We start from the raw sequence: 16,430 nt of genomic DNA, 5'->3' as shown, positions 1-16,430 counted from the left end.
TGTTTCCAGAAGGCTTTATTTCATACTGGATGTGTTTGCATCTTTACCAACATCAAATATATTTCAAAAAGTGGCATGATAATGTCAAAATAGTATCCGCACACAAACAAACAGTGCCTGCTCAGAACATGTGAAATATAAAAAAAAAAAAAAAAAATTGCGATAAAAAGTTGTTAAAACGACGTACTGTATTAGGATTGTACTGTCACATTTGGAAACTTTTCATAGTTTAGTGTAACAAAAACGTATGTACAAAACAACTCGCTCCATTTGGGTCGACACATTCACATTGTACTGCAAACAACAACATCAACAACAAAAACCTCATTGCTTTGTTCAACTTCGTCAGAACAATAAAGCAGCACACATGACAATTATTACTTTCATAGAGTTCCTCACAGCATGTTTTTTTTTAGTACAAGAGTTAGTGGGTAAATATTGTCAAACTTTATTTGAACAACAGCACACAATTGTGGAATAGCAAAAATAGAAAGCGGGGCTGGGGAACCTTTTTCCTAGAAAACTGCAATTATGACTTAAGACACGCTCAAGGAAATGTTTGTGATATATTGTGAGCATTCGGTTACATGTTAAAACTCGAAACATTTTGACTTAATCAGCGGGAAATTAAGCTTTTTTTCTGGTAATGTTATGACTATTTTCCTATGTCATAAAATATTTTATTCTGGTAAAATAAAAATGGGGAGAATCAAATAGTATTGTTTTTTAAGAATTTTAAAAGTTGAACGTATTTTACTAGAGTAAAGTTAAAAACATTTTTCTTAAATGAGGGTAAAATAAAAAAAAACAGAACAAAATAATTGTATTAGAAGAAAAAAATGTACGAATCAATGTCGTAAAAAAATCGTAGTTTTAAGAAAACTCAGTTGAAATAATACATGAATTTCTTTTCATTCCTTTGATTGTATAAAAACAAGACAAAATATTACAAGCGTAACAATAAATATTAAAAGACAAAGCTGTTTCAGAATTAAGTTGATTTGTTTTGTAACTTCACCAAAATAAACTTGCCATATTATTGGAAAAGATTCATGAAATTTAGAATAAAGCCAAAATATTACATGACAAAATATATTCTTTTTTTTCTGACAAAAGGAACTTTTAATTTCTGAGAATCAAGTCAAAATTTCACATTTATTTTTGTTTTACTAGAATTACCTGGCAATATTTTTCCAAGGCATTATTGTCCCGACAACGCAAGATTCTCCACCCCCGCTACAAAGCAACACGAGATTATAATCGCTTACATCCTTTAAGATAGAATTCGTACTTGTTTTTGGCCGTTGACTTCATATTTGTGGCCGGTATTACACCATGGCAGCGCTCGTATCCATACATTCTTCCAAGGGAGTTGTGCAAAAGGGAAAATCTTCAGAGCTTCACAAGTTTGTCTCTCCAAATGCCAATTTGTAAAAACACACAAGCGCTCAAATCTTGGCTTGTTTCCACTCCTCATTCGCATTCCGAATTGACGTTAATGCGCCGACACCTGGCTTTTCTCCTTCTTCTTGCTCTTCTTCAGGAAGGAAGGCGTGCGGAATTTGTTCTTCTTCTTCTTCTTGCTCTGACTCTCCGGGGTCTCGTTTTTAGCGCTCATGGAGATTTCCAGGGATTCTGAAGCGCTCATACTCAACTTGGAAATCTCCAGGCTCAAGTCCTCGTCCGGATCAGACAAGTGGTCCTTCCCGTTGGCTATCGAGTCTGTCGGGCGGGTGCAACGCAGTCGGAGAAAAGAATGTAATAATACACACTCTGATACGATCCAAAACAGTAAATTAGGGCCAAGCTATATCATAAATGTAAACAATAATCGTCCGGAGTTTTGAAGAGGAAATGGAAATATAATCTAACGTTCTTATACGGTACATTGACAGACATCGGAAAATGCCTTTGTGTGGTTGTTTGCCTACCTAGCTTGGTTGGTGTCATGATGGGAGAAAGGGAGAGTGAGATTGTGGAGCCATCGAAAGTGGTCATCTCATCCGCATCTGTTGCGTCTTCGTCTTCTGGAAATAGCGCATTGTTACACATTCATTCCGTTTATATCTGTTATGATTACAATGCATTTTCACAATGTAGAATGGCTAAGGTCCCACATACATTTAAAAAATGGTCACGGAGGATGAACCCAGTAGGATTCTGAGGTTTGTAAACTCAATTAGTGAAGCTAAGAGTTCAGCGCAAACATGGTGCATCAGCATTTAGCTGTTATGCAGTGAGCCTCAAGTGTAAATTGATTATTGATGATGATCCAGCATTTCTATAATCAAATTTTCAATAAAATCAAGCTCTTGCAATGTATGTTCTTTAAGTAATTTTAATAAGCTGCTTTGTATTTCTCTACTTTGCTTTTAGATGTCTTAAATTTGTTTGCCTTTCAAAGTTTTATTCATTTATTTTTTATTGCCTTGCCTATACTTATTGTTGTAGATCAGGGGTGTCCAAACTACGGCTTGCTGGCCATTTGCGACTCACCGACCACCGAAAATCCGGGAGTAATTCTTAGAATCCCCGACTGAGAGTTACAATTGCCTATCCCACAAGAGGGCAGCAAAGTACCACAAGAAGGTGTGACACCACTGACAAGAAAAAAAAGGTTGAGCGTGCTCATTTTTTGTTTTATGGGTCCCTCTAGGTAAAGTGAAAACAATTTAGGGTGAAAGAATGACACTTTTACTGCTGTAAAAATGGGTCAAATTTGACTCAAACACTAAGTAGGGGTTAACAGAAAGCTATGACGTAGCAGTTTATGTTTAAGAAATGAAAGTTGAAGAATATCATGGCCCTTGCATCCTCATTTATTTTTCTGAACGAGAAAGGAAGTTTGCGCACCCTCGTTGTATATGGATTCAAGTCCATATAAACCTACAAATCAAGGCCTTTCTTGTGTGCACTCACACTTTGAAGTGGAAAAAATACAGCAGGGGGACTTTTTTTTTTTGCTTTTGTAAGTACCGTCTTGGCCTAGTTGCTTTCTCTCCACCAGGCTCTTGTACTCCTGCAGCACCTCCTCTGTCAGATGGTTGAAAGGATTGGGCGGAAGGGAGCGAGTGTGCTCCTCATCCTCCATGATGAAAGCCTACAAGAAGATTGGAGAGAATGAGGAGAAAACGTCACAAAAAAAAAAAACAAAAAAAACAAAAACGACAACAAAAGATAAATATACACTCACCGGTCCTGGGATGGTGTCCACAACAATGCCTGCCAGTAAATGGGACTTCGGACCCGACGTCATCTGGTCGCCTCTGTGCTGCTCTTTTATCTGAATGAAAAGAATTAAAGTGGTAATTTGACTTAGTATATTTATCTTATAGAGTATATTTCAGTACAATATCAAATCAACTTTCCTCAATGAAATGAATGGAAATTCCATTCATATATTGGATGTACCTATTAGGGGCGTGGCCTAATTCTTAACACCCAGAGCTGGAGTTGGCTTCCCTGGATAGTCTACATGTGAGCAACTGGACCAGAGTTGTAGCTTTCAGCAGCTCCTTGTGAGTGTTCTAATTTTTAATTTTTTTAGCTTAATTGCATAACTGTCAAAGTCATATTTAGCTTGGACAATACCAATTAAAAAATGCAATGAGATTGCTAAAATTTGTATTTAGACTTTCAATTATCCATCAAGACAACTGGATTCTTGTTTGTTTTTAATTAAAAAAAATGTTAAGAAATGACTTGGGCAATTATGCTATTAGGCACAAATTGTATGTTTGGTTTAATAACTAGAATATCTTAAAATGCATCAGTGACGATGGCTTGCCTTGCGCAATAATTCCATGTCGTTGGGTGCACCTCATGCAATCACAACGACTCACCCGGTTCCTCTTGTGCAGCACTTCTGTGGGGTCAGTGTTCAGGGGCACAAACTGGTTGGGGTCTTCAATCCTAATCGGAGTGCCTATGCATTTGCCCGGTTCGGATGACTTCATCCACTGAGAGACAAACAAATGATTTTAACGCTGCACAATGGTAATTCGCATTTTCTATTTTTGAAGACATTTTTTCCTGCAGACCTGCCTCACAGCTGAGAAGTTCTGAGTTTGAATCTTAGCCCTGAGCTTTCCATGTTTGCATATTCTCCCACACCAAAACATGCATGTTAGTTCTTGAAAATTCTAAATTGTGCACCGGTGTGAATGTGAGTTTCAAAGCTTAGTTGTCTTAAGACGCTCTAAGATTTGCTGCCAACCAATAGGGTGTGGACAGCTCATCCTAATGAGGAGAAGAAAGCATTTCTCCAGTTATCCACAAGATGGCAGGCTAATCCAAAAGACCTCATTCGTTCAGTTTCTATCAAGCTTCTCCTGTTGAGTTTTGCTGGAAGCTGTTATCTATTCCACTTTTGAGTGAGGGGCAGAGTACACAATGGACTGGTTGACAACCACTTACACAGCACATTCACACCTTTGTCTGATTCACCTGCCTTTGTTTCCTCACACCTTGACTATTGCAATTCTCAATTGTCAAGCTCCTCCATCCTTTGCAGAGTCAAAGTCAATTTATTGTCCTGTTATGTCAATGCGGTGTGCTGACTTGCCTTTTACTTAATATCCCTCACATGAGATTAAAAAGTAGAGGTGATAGAACCGCGCAGTCTGCTACCCTCCATATTGTGGAAATTTTTTAAAATAGGCTCTGAAAACTTATTTGTTTAGGCAGGCATTCCAGTAAGACTTTTCTCCCAAGGAATTTTCAAAGTTGAAAACTTTCCATGGTAATTAACAAGAATGATGGTATTCATAGGAATTGATGTGAATTAACTTCACAAAATAGAAGGCTCCTAACAAGAAACTTAAATCGAGTTGACAGAAATATAACTGAGCATAATCCTTGACTAAAACAACCAGAGTTCATTCAAGGACTGTCGAATGTGCAGAACTCATTGCCTGAAAGGCTTTTACAAAAACGTAAGCTTGGGAAGCTTGAGGGAAGATGCTTCTTTTATTTTCTATGTCGAATGGGCTTTTTTGGAGGCAGAGAGGATCTTTTCATTTAACATTCTGAATGGGACATTGTTGGTATTTTTGGACTGGGGGGGGCGTCTTTGTACGGGAACGCGTAACATTTGACTCACATTCATATTTCAACCGAGTAAGAGTAGCTGTCAAGTACCTCAACATGCAATGCCCAAGGCCTGAGCCAAAACTCAAACCTAGAACCTCTCAACTGTGAGGCAAACGTGCTACCCACTGCTTCATCGTGCTCAAAACCCTTAGTTGAAAAGGTATGCATGTCGACTGAACTCACCATCGTTTTGGTCCTAGGGCTGACGTCTCCGCTGGGCGAGCATTCTGGCACGTTCACCCTCAAGTAACTGTTGGGCGAGGTGAGCCAGCGCGTCCGCTCCCGCTGCTGCCTCTGCGCCATAAACTTAAAGGGGCTACGTAGGCCGGCCACCTCGCCGTCGTCGTCCGAGGGGATAGCGGACACCGTGGCGGGGATTTCCACATCGTTCTTGGATCGTGGCTTTTCGCGGACGATGGGGTTTCTGTACGAGTGGCCTGTTCTGTAGCCCTGCAGAAAAAAAGGAAGTTGAACCTTGGCTAGTTATTCCCACAAGGCTTTTAATAAGTAAACTGAGTTTTATATATTCATATCTATTTCTAAATAGGAGGAAAATTATCATTAAAAACAAATCTTAATTTAATGAGAAACTTATTTTGTTTTATAATGTAATAATATTGTCAAACTAAAGTGATGAGAAAAACCTTGTCTACACAATGTAACCAGATATTTATGCTTTTGAAATGATGATTTTGAGACAAAATGTGATTTTATGACACTTAATCATAAAGTTAAAATAAAGTTGTATTTTGATAATAAAAAAGTATTTTTTTCTGTATCATTTCACAAGAAAATCAATACTTTTTCTGATATGAAAATACAGTTGTAATATTACCAGAATATTATTATTTAGAATTTTAATGATAAAATAAATGTTTAAGCTTGTAAATTGTTATCTTTTCCCATTAAACTTGTATGTAAAGAAAAATTTTTTAATGTTATTAAATTATTGTTTTTAGAAAAGTCATAATATCACATAAAGTATTTTAAAAAAGAAAAATAAATCCCAATGTTTGGAGATTTAAGGTTGATGATTAAGACATTAAATAACATTTACCTTGAAATATTGCCACGTTATTCTCGTAATATTCTCTGCTCCTTCGTCATGTCCTTTTGGCCATTACAACTATAGCTGGAAAATATGGAGTTGCTCTCCTAATTTAAGCTTTAACAGTTACAATTTTGGAGATGGTATATAATCTCCACATCTACAGTGAAAAATCATCTTCATGCTACAAAATGTAACACTATCTTCAAGCCACCTGAGCTGTTACTGTGCTGACAGCATTGACAAGTCTTTTTAGCAGTCACTAAATCCCACGTGGGCACGCTAAATCTAGTCCGTTAAGTGACTGTGAGGTCATTTAGAGCGGCTCCTTCCCCCCACTGTTGGCGTTGACATCTGGTGCCTACGCCTGCGAAGGTGGGCGGACGGCTGGTGGAGCTGCATCCCACTCAACTGCCTCAGCTGTCCGTCACTAACACGCTGGTGCCGATGGAACCTACCATTAGATGGTATCAAATATACTCGCTGAAAGTGTCACTCACAAGGTTGTCCAGCATCCTCATCAGAGACTCAAACTCGGCCTCGCCCACTTTCCACTTGAAGTCGTCGCTGACGGGCACCCCGGCAGCGGCCACTCCCTGTGTAAGAGGTTTGAACTTCTCCTTGTCCAGCAGCAGCAGGTTGTCCACGCCGCCAGAGCACGCCAAAGCCTGCACCTAAATGCAAGCCAGACCACAATGAGCTCATTAAAACGCTGATGACATGTCGCAGAAGTAGTCCAAATACTTCGCTCACTGCTCTGTAATGATGCCAGTCACTGTACCTGGATTTCACACGCTTGCTGTGAGTGGTGCATATAGTGGAAGGCTTCCTCTATGGTTTCTCCCAATGCAAGCAGCCCATGGTTCCTTAGGATCATCACCTGGAATGTGCAACAGAAATTCTTTAAATACAATTGCAGCAATGCATATAGACACTTGGGCATGTGCTGGCATTCTGAAAAATTCAAGAAGCCGGATGTTTCATTAGGAACACCTACACAGTCTAAAGAGCTTCAATATGAGAGCTGTAGCACAAAGATAATAACTTGGTGTGTTATGACACACTAGACGTTAAGGTTGTGATATTAGGACTCCACAAAGTAAGTCTTAATAATACAACAAAAATAAAGTGTTCTTAAGAGTGTAAAAATTATATTACACCTTTAGGCTTGTAATATTATTTTTTTCTTAATGACAAAAAAATTGTGGAAACCAAAAAATGTTTGGTTTGTAACTAGACATTTATGCTAGTGATTTACTATTTTTTTATAACATTAGAATAATGTCTTGAAATACATGAGGTAATTTTAAAATTTAAAACAAAAAAGCTAGAAAAGGTCTCTTAATAATAAAAATATATTTTTTTTAATATTATGAGAATAACTTATTTTATGAAAATGAGTGAGTATCTATGAGATAAAACTCAGATTGGATCATAAAAGAGCTGTCTCACAAATAATCACTTCCTATGACATGTGTAATATTCCAGTTTGCAGCAGCGAATAATTAAACTCACTGCAAGAAAAATAAGGGAGCCAAAAGGCAGAATTCTCAATAGAGCTCTTTGTAATGGATCTCATTAGATGGTGCAGGTGTACCTGGTGTGACTAGAGAGGTAAAGCAGCTGTTGAAAGCTGCGAAAAAGCCCCTTTCACTAATAAAGTCTCTCAACTTGACAGTACCTTGGCAGTAGGGCCCAGAGCTTTCTGAAACTCCACCTTCTCCTCTTTATTATCCAGGCTGCCATGGTAACGGAAGCAGCTCACGTCTCCAAGGAGCAAGGCCTCCTGGGAAATGGGCAGTATTCCACACTTCATGGAGGACACCTGTTGGCATAGATAAACAGTTAGCGCCACCGCGTCTAAACACAGACACGTTTGTGCTGTCACATAAAAAGCCGTTCCAGTCATGTTAGTCGCATGCTGTGAATTATACAGCCTGGCTTTAAAGTTTACAGCAAAACTGCATTAGAGAGCATCGCGGTAAGTCTTTAAGAGGCGGCGTAGCCCGCGGCGACTTACGGCAGCTGTGGCGGGCGTGTGGACGTGGACGATGCATTTCAAGTCGGGCCGCATGGCGTAGATGGCGGCGTGGGGAGCGAATCCAAAGTGGTCGATGCCCAAGTCGGTAGAGCCCTGGTCCACGACGTCACCGATCATGTTAACTTTCACCTGAACCCAAATGTCAGTGTAAAACAATTCAATACATATTTTAGAAATTTGACTTATTTAATGCTTATTTAATGCTTGTATTATAGTGTCTGTGTTAGATGCATGGATGTGCCTTTAAGAGGCGGGGCCTGGTGTGGTCGCAGATGACATTAAAAAGAAAATCAATTTTTTTTTTAAATCCCTAATAAAGCAGCAATGAACAGTCAATATAGTGGCAGACAATATATACAAATGCTGGATATGTTGCTACTTTATATTTTTGGAAAAATAATATGGCAACAAAGTTGCTAAGTTGGCAACAATGAGTAGCTGATCACTTCATCAAATGCTCGGTTTTCATGGTAACAAAAGCCGTACTCTGCATTTGCCAGACATGTGAATCAGAGTGAAAGCAAAAATCAAAGGGAGACGTTTTTATTAAGAGAGCTGGGAACTGTTTTAAAATGGGAAATTTTAAAAACTTTGTGAAGGCCAAATTCATGATACAGCTCTTGTCCGTTTTGAATCGCCTTGTACTGCACTTATGGACCTAATGAAATGTCTGGTGAGGGCCGACCAATATCTCACACTTCACTCTTTATAAAATATTCAATTAATTAGTCAATACCCGAAATACAAATCCTATTCACTTACCAAAGTTGCTGCGGTGACCTCTGCAAAAGATAGACCTCTTGGACTGATCAGAATATGTTCCTGCTCTTTGTTGACACGCACCTGAGATGAAAATGTAATTAAAAATGCTAATCTCATTCTGGTTAAATGGCGGCAAAGCATTTGAAATTCAGAAAGCATTAATTATTTCTTAGGATGAGTAAACAGTCTTTTATGTGCTCACAAATGTTATTGGGTGATGCTGGAATATTTCTTCGGGTACGCCGCAGTAAAATATTACTAAAGTTGCAGTCTGAGGGTCAAGTAATTAACAACGTGCAAAATACACTGATGCCTTTGAAAAGAGAGATTTACATTTGGGGTTCCACATCGTGACATGTGTGTTCATCAAAGAATTAATAATTAATTCAGTTACATACATCGATATTCTATCAGTTCTGAGGGATAAGACGTTAAACATTTTGAAACATTAATGGCAATTCAATGTCTGTGGTGGCAAATCCGTCTTCTGATGGTGTTGATTTTTTTTCCCCTTGAAAAATAAATTGCAATGTTTTCTGATGTTATTTCTATGAGAGAAAACTTTACTAACGTTTCTTAATATTATGGGATGGATTTGACTTTTTAAGTTGTAACAAAATGGTAGCCTCTCTGGAGTGCTTGCCCGCCCCCATTAAGTTTGAAATTAAACAACCAAGTAAATTTTTCTTCTGTTGGTATTTCCAAATATATGGCTGGGAGCCAGCCGTTCTGCACTGTGCCAAATTACAACGCTACAAATGTCCTTTCCCATTAACATTTGGTTAAATTGTTAGCATGGAGTTAGGGGACATTTGTGTCCGGCGATGTGTCCACTGCATGCGCAATAAACACAGATCAGCTCCACTAATTGCCACTGGAGTTCTTCCTCCACAAGTGAAGTCTATTATTCTCCGCTTTCTTTTTTTTTTTTGCATGCCTTTCCCTTCAGACTCAGATCTGTTTGGCTACAAATAACTACTCCCCCAGCTGCAACATCCGAGCTACGCCGCTGGTCACCATGGTAACGAAAGCTCAGAACTGCCCCCTCAAAAACCGTAACTTCAAGAGGAGCATTCGAAGTGGATGTTAAGTGTGCTGTTTTTTTTTTTGCTTTATTTGTTTTGACTAAAAATGTCAGAGATCTTTTATCAAGTCAAAAAAAAAACAAAAAAACGTGCAATCCTAAATTGTTTTATACATCTAATAAGGAGGACAGCTGTTTCATTTTTCCATTTCTTATTTGTATAGAAAAGATAATGCGACACAATACCCATTTTGACATGTGATACTATGGTTATCAATAGCAAAAGATCATCAAGAGGAAATGGCCTGAGACAGAACCGCACCCCACTAAAGTAAGTCATTTAGTGTAGTGCTTCTCAATTTTTTCTGTTACGCCACCCCCCCTAGTAAGAAGAAATCAATTCGCGCCCCACACCCCAGCACCCACTTTCTGCCGCAACTATAAATGATAGCATTTTCGTTACGAAACAAAACTACTCCGTAGAGTTAATACTTGCGGCGCACAATAAACAATGAGCGCGCCACTGCCAACTACTGGAGTGGATGTGCAATTACACTTTAGTGTAGTACAGCGGAAAAAAAGCATATTCCCCAGGGTCACACACGCCCCCTCAGCATCGCAGGGGGGGGCCCCACTATTTGAGAAGCACAACATTTTTATGGAATATGAAGATGATGTTCTGAATTTTAAGGGGAAAAAAACATTCCCCTTATTTTGCCCTTTTAATGTTTTGTATAGAGGAAGACTACACATTAGGCAATCATTTCTACATTTACAAAGATAATGTGACAGTATATCACTGATGTCACCTGATACTATTATATTGTAACGGCAAAACATGGTTAGTCGTGATTTACTGTGGGCCCCCCAGTTATTTTTTTTTTTCTTTTGGGAAGCTTGCACGCACTAAAGAAAGTCGCATCTCCCTTTTAGCCTTCAGGGTGGAGCTGGAGAACGTCTCATGAAGACAGAGAGACGTGCACAGGATGTCAACACTCACGGTGATGTAGGAACTGGTGAAACGAGCCCAGCTGAAAAGGTCAACGAGCCTGTAGAGGCTGGCCAGCTTGCAGCGGCTCGACTTCTCGCCTTTGGCAAAGGATGGCGACTCGCCCGCATACAAGTCATTGATGGGAGACACCATTCCCAAGCCTGCAACGGGACAACACATCATCCTGTAAGGAGTTTGTATTTAACCACACTTTCAGACATAACAAGGATGTTTACAGGCTTTGCCTTCATCGCTGCTAAAGTTAAAGCCTCCCTCGGGGAGCATGTGAACCTTAAAAAAGGCTTTCCGAAAATTCCCAGTGAGGATATTTTGGACGGCGCGGCCATATAAGGACATTTAACGATGCCATCACTTTTCGGCACTTAAGCTTTTTAAAAGGGCAAAGCCCAGTTTGACTTCACAGTAATTTTCTTAACATTAACGCGTTTAACTTAAAGACAAACAGGGAGATCTCAGCTGGAAGAAGCCCACATTAAAGGATGAGGCCCGCAGGCAAAAAAAAAAAGGGAGGGGGGGGTGAGGGGGTGTGACAGGGAAAACAAAGATATCTCCATTCCCAAAAAAGTTTCCAGAAAACAATATGGATAGCAGACTTCTAAGCATCGCTGAAGTGCATTTGAACTTCCCAATGTTGCTTCAACACCATCGCTTTGAGTTTTAACTGTGCATGTGTATATTTTGGCTGGACGGCTACGCATGTGTATTGAAAACTGCGTCAAATGGAGTTGCTCTCTTGAGGAACATTAAACGGATTACGCTTCTTCTGGGCCTTTGAGTGCAACTCAAGTAAAACACATCTGGACTGCTTGTGCTGTAGGAGGAGCATCAGATGAATGTTAGCTGCTCTACTACTTCATACACTTAAAAATATTCTTGGAAATTCAATCATGATAACGGCCTGCAGTCATCACAATTATTAAGGGACTAGCAAATGTATTGAGGAGAAAATTAAATGATCAATTCGAGAAAATTGATGGCTTATTATGTCTATAACTAGTTTGTATAAATGCTGACATTCTGACTTCTTCCGCAATAAAAGTCAATAAAAACAATTGCCAGCAAATGCTGCGTCCAGAGGTTAGGCTAATACAATTAGCATTCCAAACTGCTGCGATTCACCCGCTCGAGCGGTCATGCGGGTTGCTTAATGGACACATTGACAATGCCCGCCACAACTTTTCTGCTGTTTCAGATTGACAAGAACACGAAGATTCATCTCGCGCACACAAGCACTTACTGATGGGTGACGTCAAAGGCCCGGCCCCTCCCACCGTGCTGGCCATGACCAGGTCAGCTATCTGCCTCAGGGCCAGGAGACCTGTGGGGTTGTTGCCCTTGGTCATCTGGTCCTGAATCAGCCCTTCCAGCTCATCTTTGAACACCTGCAAAGCAAAGAGGAGTTATTACACTGTGTGTTGAAGCTCTGTAATCCCGGCAGCTCATTTATACGCGCTTCTTATTACAAGTCACAAATCCAGAAAAACCTCTTTGTGCGAGTGCCGCAGGGGCCAGTGGTGCTGTTATTTAAGTCTGACTTTTACTTTCTCACCTTCCAGGGGAGCCTGCGAATCTCCGAGCCGCACGGTGTTTGTCAGCCCAGCGCCAGCATTCTGCTTTAGCCGAGCGCCGTAACCATGGCGATGAGATAAGTTCCACTTGTTAGGAGCCGTTACGCAATCGCAGAGGAGTGTGGGCTCGACTTATTTCTATGCACTCCGCTGGCATGTGTTGACTGTGCCTCCTTGAACTGAGCTGCTGAGCTTCTTTTCTATCTTCTATCCCAATGCGACATTTAACGGAGTTTAATTGAATCTTATGATGCATTTTAGCTTTTCATTGTACACTGATTGACGACTTAAAACAATAAAATAAAATAAACGGCGCAACTTTTTTATAATTGCACAGCAGGCTGGATGAAATGTTCTCACGGGCGGAAATGCACTGCAGCATTAGCGGAGGAGTGCGTCTAATATTTTGATGACCTAATTTAGCTACACAATGAAAATATTTGACTCTCCTCTCTGTATGATGTGGTTCAATCCTAGGCTCTGGCCTTCCTGTGGGGAGTTTGCATGTTCTCCCCGTGCCTGTGTGTTTTTTTTCTCTCCAGGTGCTCCAGTTTCTTCCTACGTTGCAAAGACATGCTTGGTAGGTGAAGTGAACACTCTAAATTGTCCTTAGGTGTGAGTGTGAATGGTTGTTCATCTTTGTGTGTCCTGCAATTGGCTGGCAATCAATTTAGGGTGGACTCCGCCTACTGCCCGAAGACAGCTGGGAACTTGTATCAGATACTAATTGTTTAAATTATGATCCATATTTATTCCTCTCACATTGTTCTCATTTTACAAATATGACTTTTAATGTGCAATATCATGCATATGAATACTCTCATACAATTGTTCACTGCCAATGTTATACGTTCCACTTTGCAACATCTTTAATCATCAGTTTTTTCTTCCTGTTAAGATTAGATTTAAACCTCTTTGAATTCTTCCTAGATCCAGATCTGCGTTTGTACTTTGTTTGCCTCTATATTACAAATATGTGTATGTAAAATGGGACATTTTAATTATCCTCAAGGGATTAATAAATCTAAAGTATATATAGTCTACACACTCCAGTTCAAATGCCAGTTTTTATATATAAAAATGAGACCACGATGAACCATTTCAAAACTTTTCCATCAATAATGCGACAAATTACCTGCACAACAAAATCTATTTTTTTCTTTACAGGGGGTGTAAAGATAAACAACTGAGATCAAGTTTGTGCACGCTAGTATGTAATAGCAGGAGGTTGTGTTCAGAATTAACTACTCAAATTCAAACATAAATTAAATTAAATGGGAATCAGCACACTTTTGCCACCATTTAAAGTGTGCCTGAGAGTGGCCTCAGAGTTCAGAGGTGCAGGGTTCGATTCCAGCTCCGGCCTTCCTGTGTGGAGTGTGCATGTTCCGCCCGTGCCTGCGTGGGTTTCCTCCGGGTACTTTGGTTTCCTCCCACATTCCAAAAACATGCGTGGACACTCTAAATTGTCCCTAGGTGAGAGTGTGAGCGCGGATGGTTGTTCGTCTTTGTGTGCCTTGTGATTGGCTGGCAACGAGTTCGGGGTGTACCTCGCCTCCTGCCCAAAGACAGCTGGCAGAGGCTCCAGCATTCCTGCGACCCCCGTGAGGGAAAGCGTTTCAGATACTGGAGTGATATTCTAGTAGGCTTTTCCTGTATTTTTTTGCTTTCTACCAGAGGCCCTTAGGTTATCTACCTATCTCCTGCGATTGACATCTGCCTTTTGACCAGCAGTAGAGAAAATGGATGGATGAAGATGTATTGAATCCATTTAGACAAAGTGCAAGGTGTACCTAATGTTGTAACCAGTAGGTAAAATGGGTTTCACACTCTTTACGGACTACATACTGGACTCTGCAGGATGTGCGTGACCCTCTTCTTCTGCTCCATCATGTTGAAGTCTTGCATCAGGTCCGGAGACATGGCCCGGCCGCGGAGGCTGTCCGCGTCTCTCTCGCAGTAGTGTTCCTTGTTGTCATTGCTGGACAGGGACAGGGTCAGCGAGCCCGCCAACTGCCTCACCTCCACCAGACTCATCTTCCAGCTGAGCCTCTTTTACCACCAGCCGCCTCCTACACTTCCTCTTGAATCTGACAATGGTACAAAAAAAAAAAAAAAAAAAGATAAGGCAGCTTTTTCAGTCAGGCTGTCAAGGCAACAGGCGCATTGGTGACTCATGTAATAACTGGGATTTAAACCAGTAATTTCCAACCATATTAGTGTGCAGTGAGAGATCATCAGGTGTGTTGCAGGAAATTAGCCAGTTTCAGTTCATTTGTAAGAAAATTATTTATGTATCCATGACTACTACCAATCTTGATTAGGATTGCATACAAACATCACACAGGGAGCCCAGATTTTAAACCTTGACCGTTTATATATATACCGATTTCCTCACAATGTTTTCAACAAATATTTGTGATTTTTACTTTCTATGCGAGTGGTGTATTATGACAGGCAGAACAACCAAATGCTGTTCCTGTGGAATGCAGACGGTATATCATTTACTGTTTGTTTATTTATTTTTGTGTTTGGAAGTATGCCTTGTGTTTGCCTTGCTAGATAAAAGTTGGGAAACAAGAGCACCGCAAAATGGAAGTGATCATCATACTTTCCCTTGGATTTCTCAACACTCTCCATCACTTTTTCCCCATTTGAACAAATAAAGAGTGGGAGGAAAAGCTTTCTGCATTCTTAAGCCAGGAGTCGTTAACAGTAAACAAAAGCTCTTTTTTTCTTTTTTGTGAAGGAGCTACTTTGAATAGCAGTTAGCACCTTTGGGGCTACCTGGATGTGGGGGCGGAGGGATATACACGAATACACACATCACAACTACGACTATTTCACACATTAAGTAGTTCTCCAAGCAAAATAAAACTCTGCTGCCTAGCATTAGCGACGTTTTGTGACACACTCGTTAATATTTATGACTAGAACCACTATGAAGTCAAAGTAGAAAAGCAAGAAGCTAACCAACCGCGAGAACGCTTTCCAAAAAAGTTACCTCAAGAGTTCTCCGGACAGCGTGGAGTCCAATTCTCCCTTTGACTCCAACAACGCACAGAAAAAAAGAGTACACCTCAAAAAGATGGACAAAAGTAAGCCGGGTGGATTTTAGTCCTGTTGTGGATACATTGCGCACTCTATGATCCAGAAGGAGGCGAGTGGCGTCCGCGCGTAGCGGAGAGACGGAGGGAGGTCGGCGGGGAGGGTGGGTGAGGATGTGGATGGGTGGGTGTGAGTGGGGGAAGAAAAAAAGGGAAAAGTGACCACGTGACCTGACTTCATCCACCCACGAGGCCTCCTCGGAAACCACGAACAAATGGCGGCCACGCCATTTCCACGCTGTGATGTAGCGCAGTCTAAGTCCAGAAGCGAGGTACGGCTAACTAGTCCAAGGTCCGAGTTCTAGTTTTTGTTTTAAAGTCATTTTCAGGAAGATTTCTTCTCTCCATCTGGTTGTGTGATTCATTGACTCCCGCCTCTTCATCACGCAAATAAGCAGAGCTCATGATAACACTGACTCACAAGCAGGAAAAGTACTCAGTCGTCTTTAGTAAAGTACAGAGATGTGTAAAAATCTATCTATCTATCTATCTATCTATCTATCTATCTATCTATCTATCTATCTATCTATCTATCTATCTATCTATCTATCTATCTATCTATCTATCTGTCTATCTATCTAACTGCCTGCCTGTCTGTCTGTCTGTCCGTCGTGACATTATGGCAAAAAAGTGTTTTTTTTTTCGCATTCAGCCTATGTTTTAGAAATACATTCAAATGACTTCACGAAAGTTGGTTTTGGGGATGCTAAATGTCGTTTATTTCCAGACGATATCGGTACGCGTATTTCTTCTTTGAGTACTCACTGATACTAATTA

At 40.4% G+C, this 16,430-nt stretch overlaps 2 protein-coding genes across 6 annotated transcripts in view; one reads left to right on the top strand and one right to left on the bottom strand.

The window, feature by feature from the left end:
* Positions 1-15,956, bottom strand: add3b (adducin 3 (gamma) b). 2 transcript variants are annotated; one of them, XM_088304833.1, is made up of 15 exons: positions 15,551-15,956; positions 14,395-14,636; positions 12,216-12,360; positions 10,967-11,118; positions 8,943-9,023; positions 8,160-8,309; positions 7,821-7,964; positions 6,921-7,019; positions 6,640-6,813; positions 5,275-5,541; positions 3,843-3,959; positions 3,194-3,283; positions 2,977-3,100; positions 1,932-2,027; positions 1-1,722 (listed from the first exon to the last, which is right to left on the bottom strand). In XM_088304833.1, the coding sequence occupies exons 2-15, from the start codon at positions 14,581-14,583 to the stop codon at positions 1,496-1,498; spliced, it is 2,055 nt and encodes a 684-aa protein (XP_088160959.1). In that variant the 5' UTR covers positions 14,584-14,636; positions 15,551-15,956; the 3' UTR covers positions 1-1,495. The 2 variants fall into 2 exon arrangements, with proteins under 2 accessions (XP_088160959.1, XP_088160960.1); XM_088304834.1 differs by lacking the exons at positions 14,395-14,636; positions 15,551-15,956 and adding an exon at positions 12,528-12,653.
* The window catches only part of LOC148330133 (VPS10 domain-containing receptor SorCS1-like), a 93,039-nt gene continuing 92,435 nt past the window's right edge, over positions 15,827-16,430 (top strand). The window contains exon 1 of one of the 4 annotated variants that reach the window (XM_088304830.1): positions 15,827-15,925. Coding sequence is in view for 1 of the 4 variants with exons in the window: in XM_088304829.1 (XP_088160955.1) it covers positions 16,057-16,085 (29 nt within the window). In the remaining 3 variants the exon portion in view is untranslated. Of the gene's footprint in view, positions 15,926-15,945; positions 16,086-16,430 lie in introns of those variants that run through there. The other 3 variants (XM_088304828.1, XM_088304831.1, XM_088304829.1) reach the window with 3 other exon arrangements.

This window comes from Idiotropiscis lumnitzeri, chromosome 9, assembly GCF_059441095.1.
Source record: "Idiotropiscis lumnitzeri isolate Australia: NSW breed Sydney's pygmy pipehorse chromosome 9, RoL_Ilum_1.0, whole genome shotgun sequence".
Lineage (NCBI taxonomy): Eukaryota > Metazoa > Chordata > Actinopteri > Syngnathiformes > Syngnathidae > Idiotropiscis > Idiotropiscis lumnitzeri.
The sequence above is the reverse complement of the archived record's forward strand: the minus strand, read 5'-3'. Positions and strand labels throughout refer to the sequence as shown.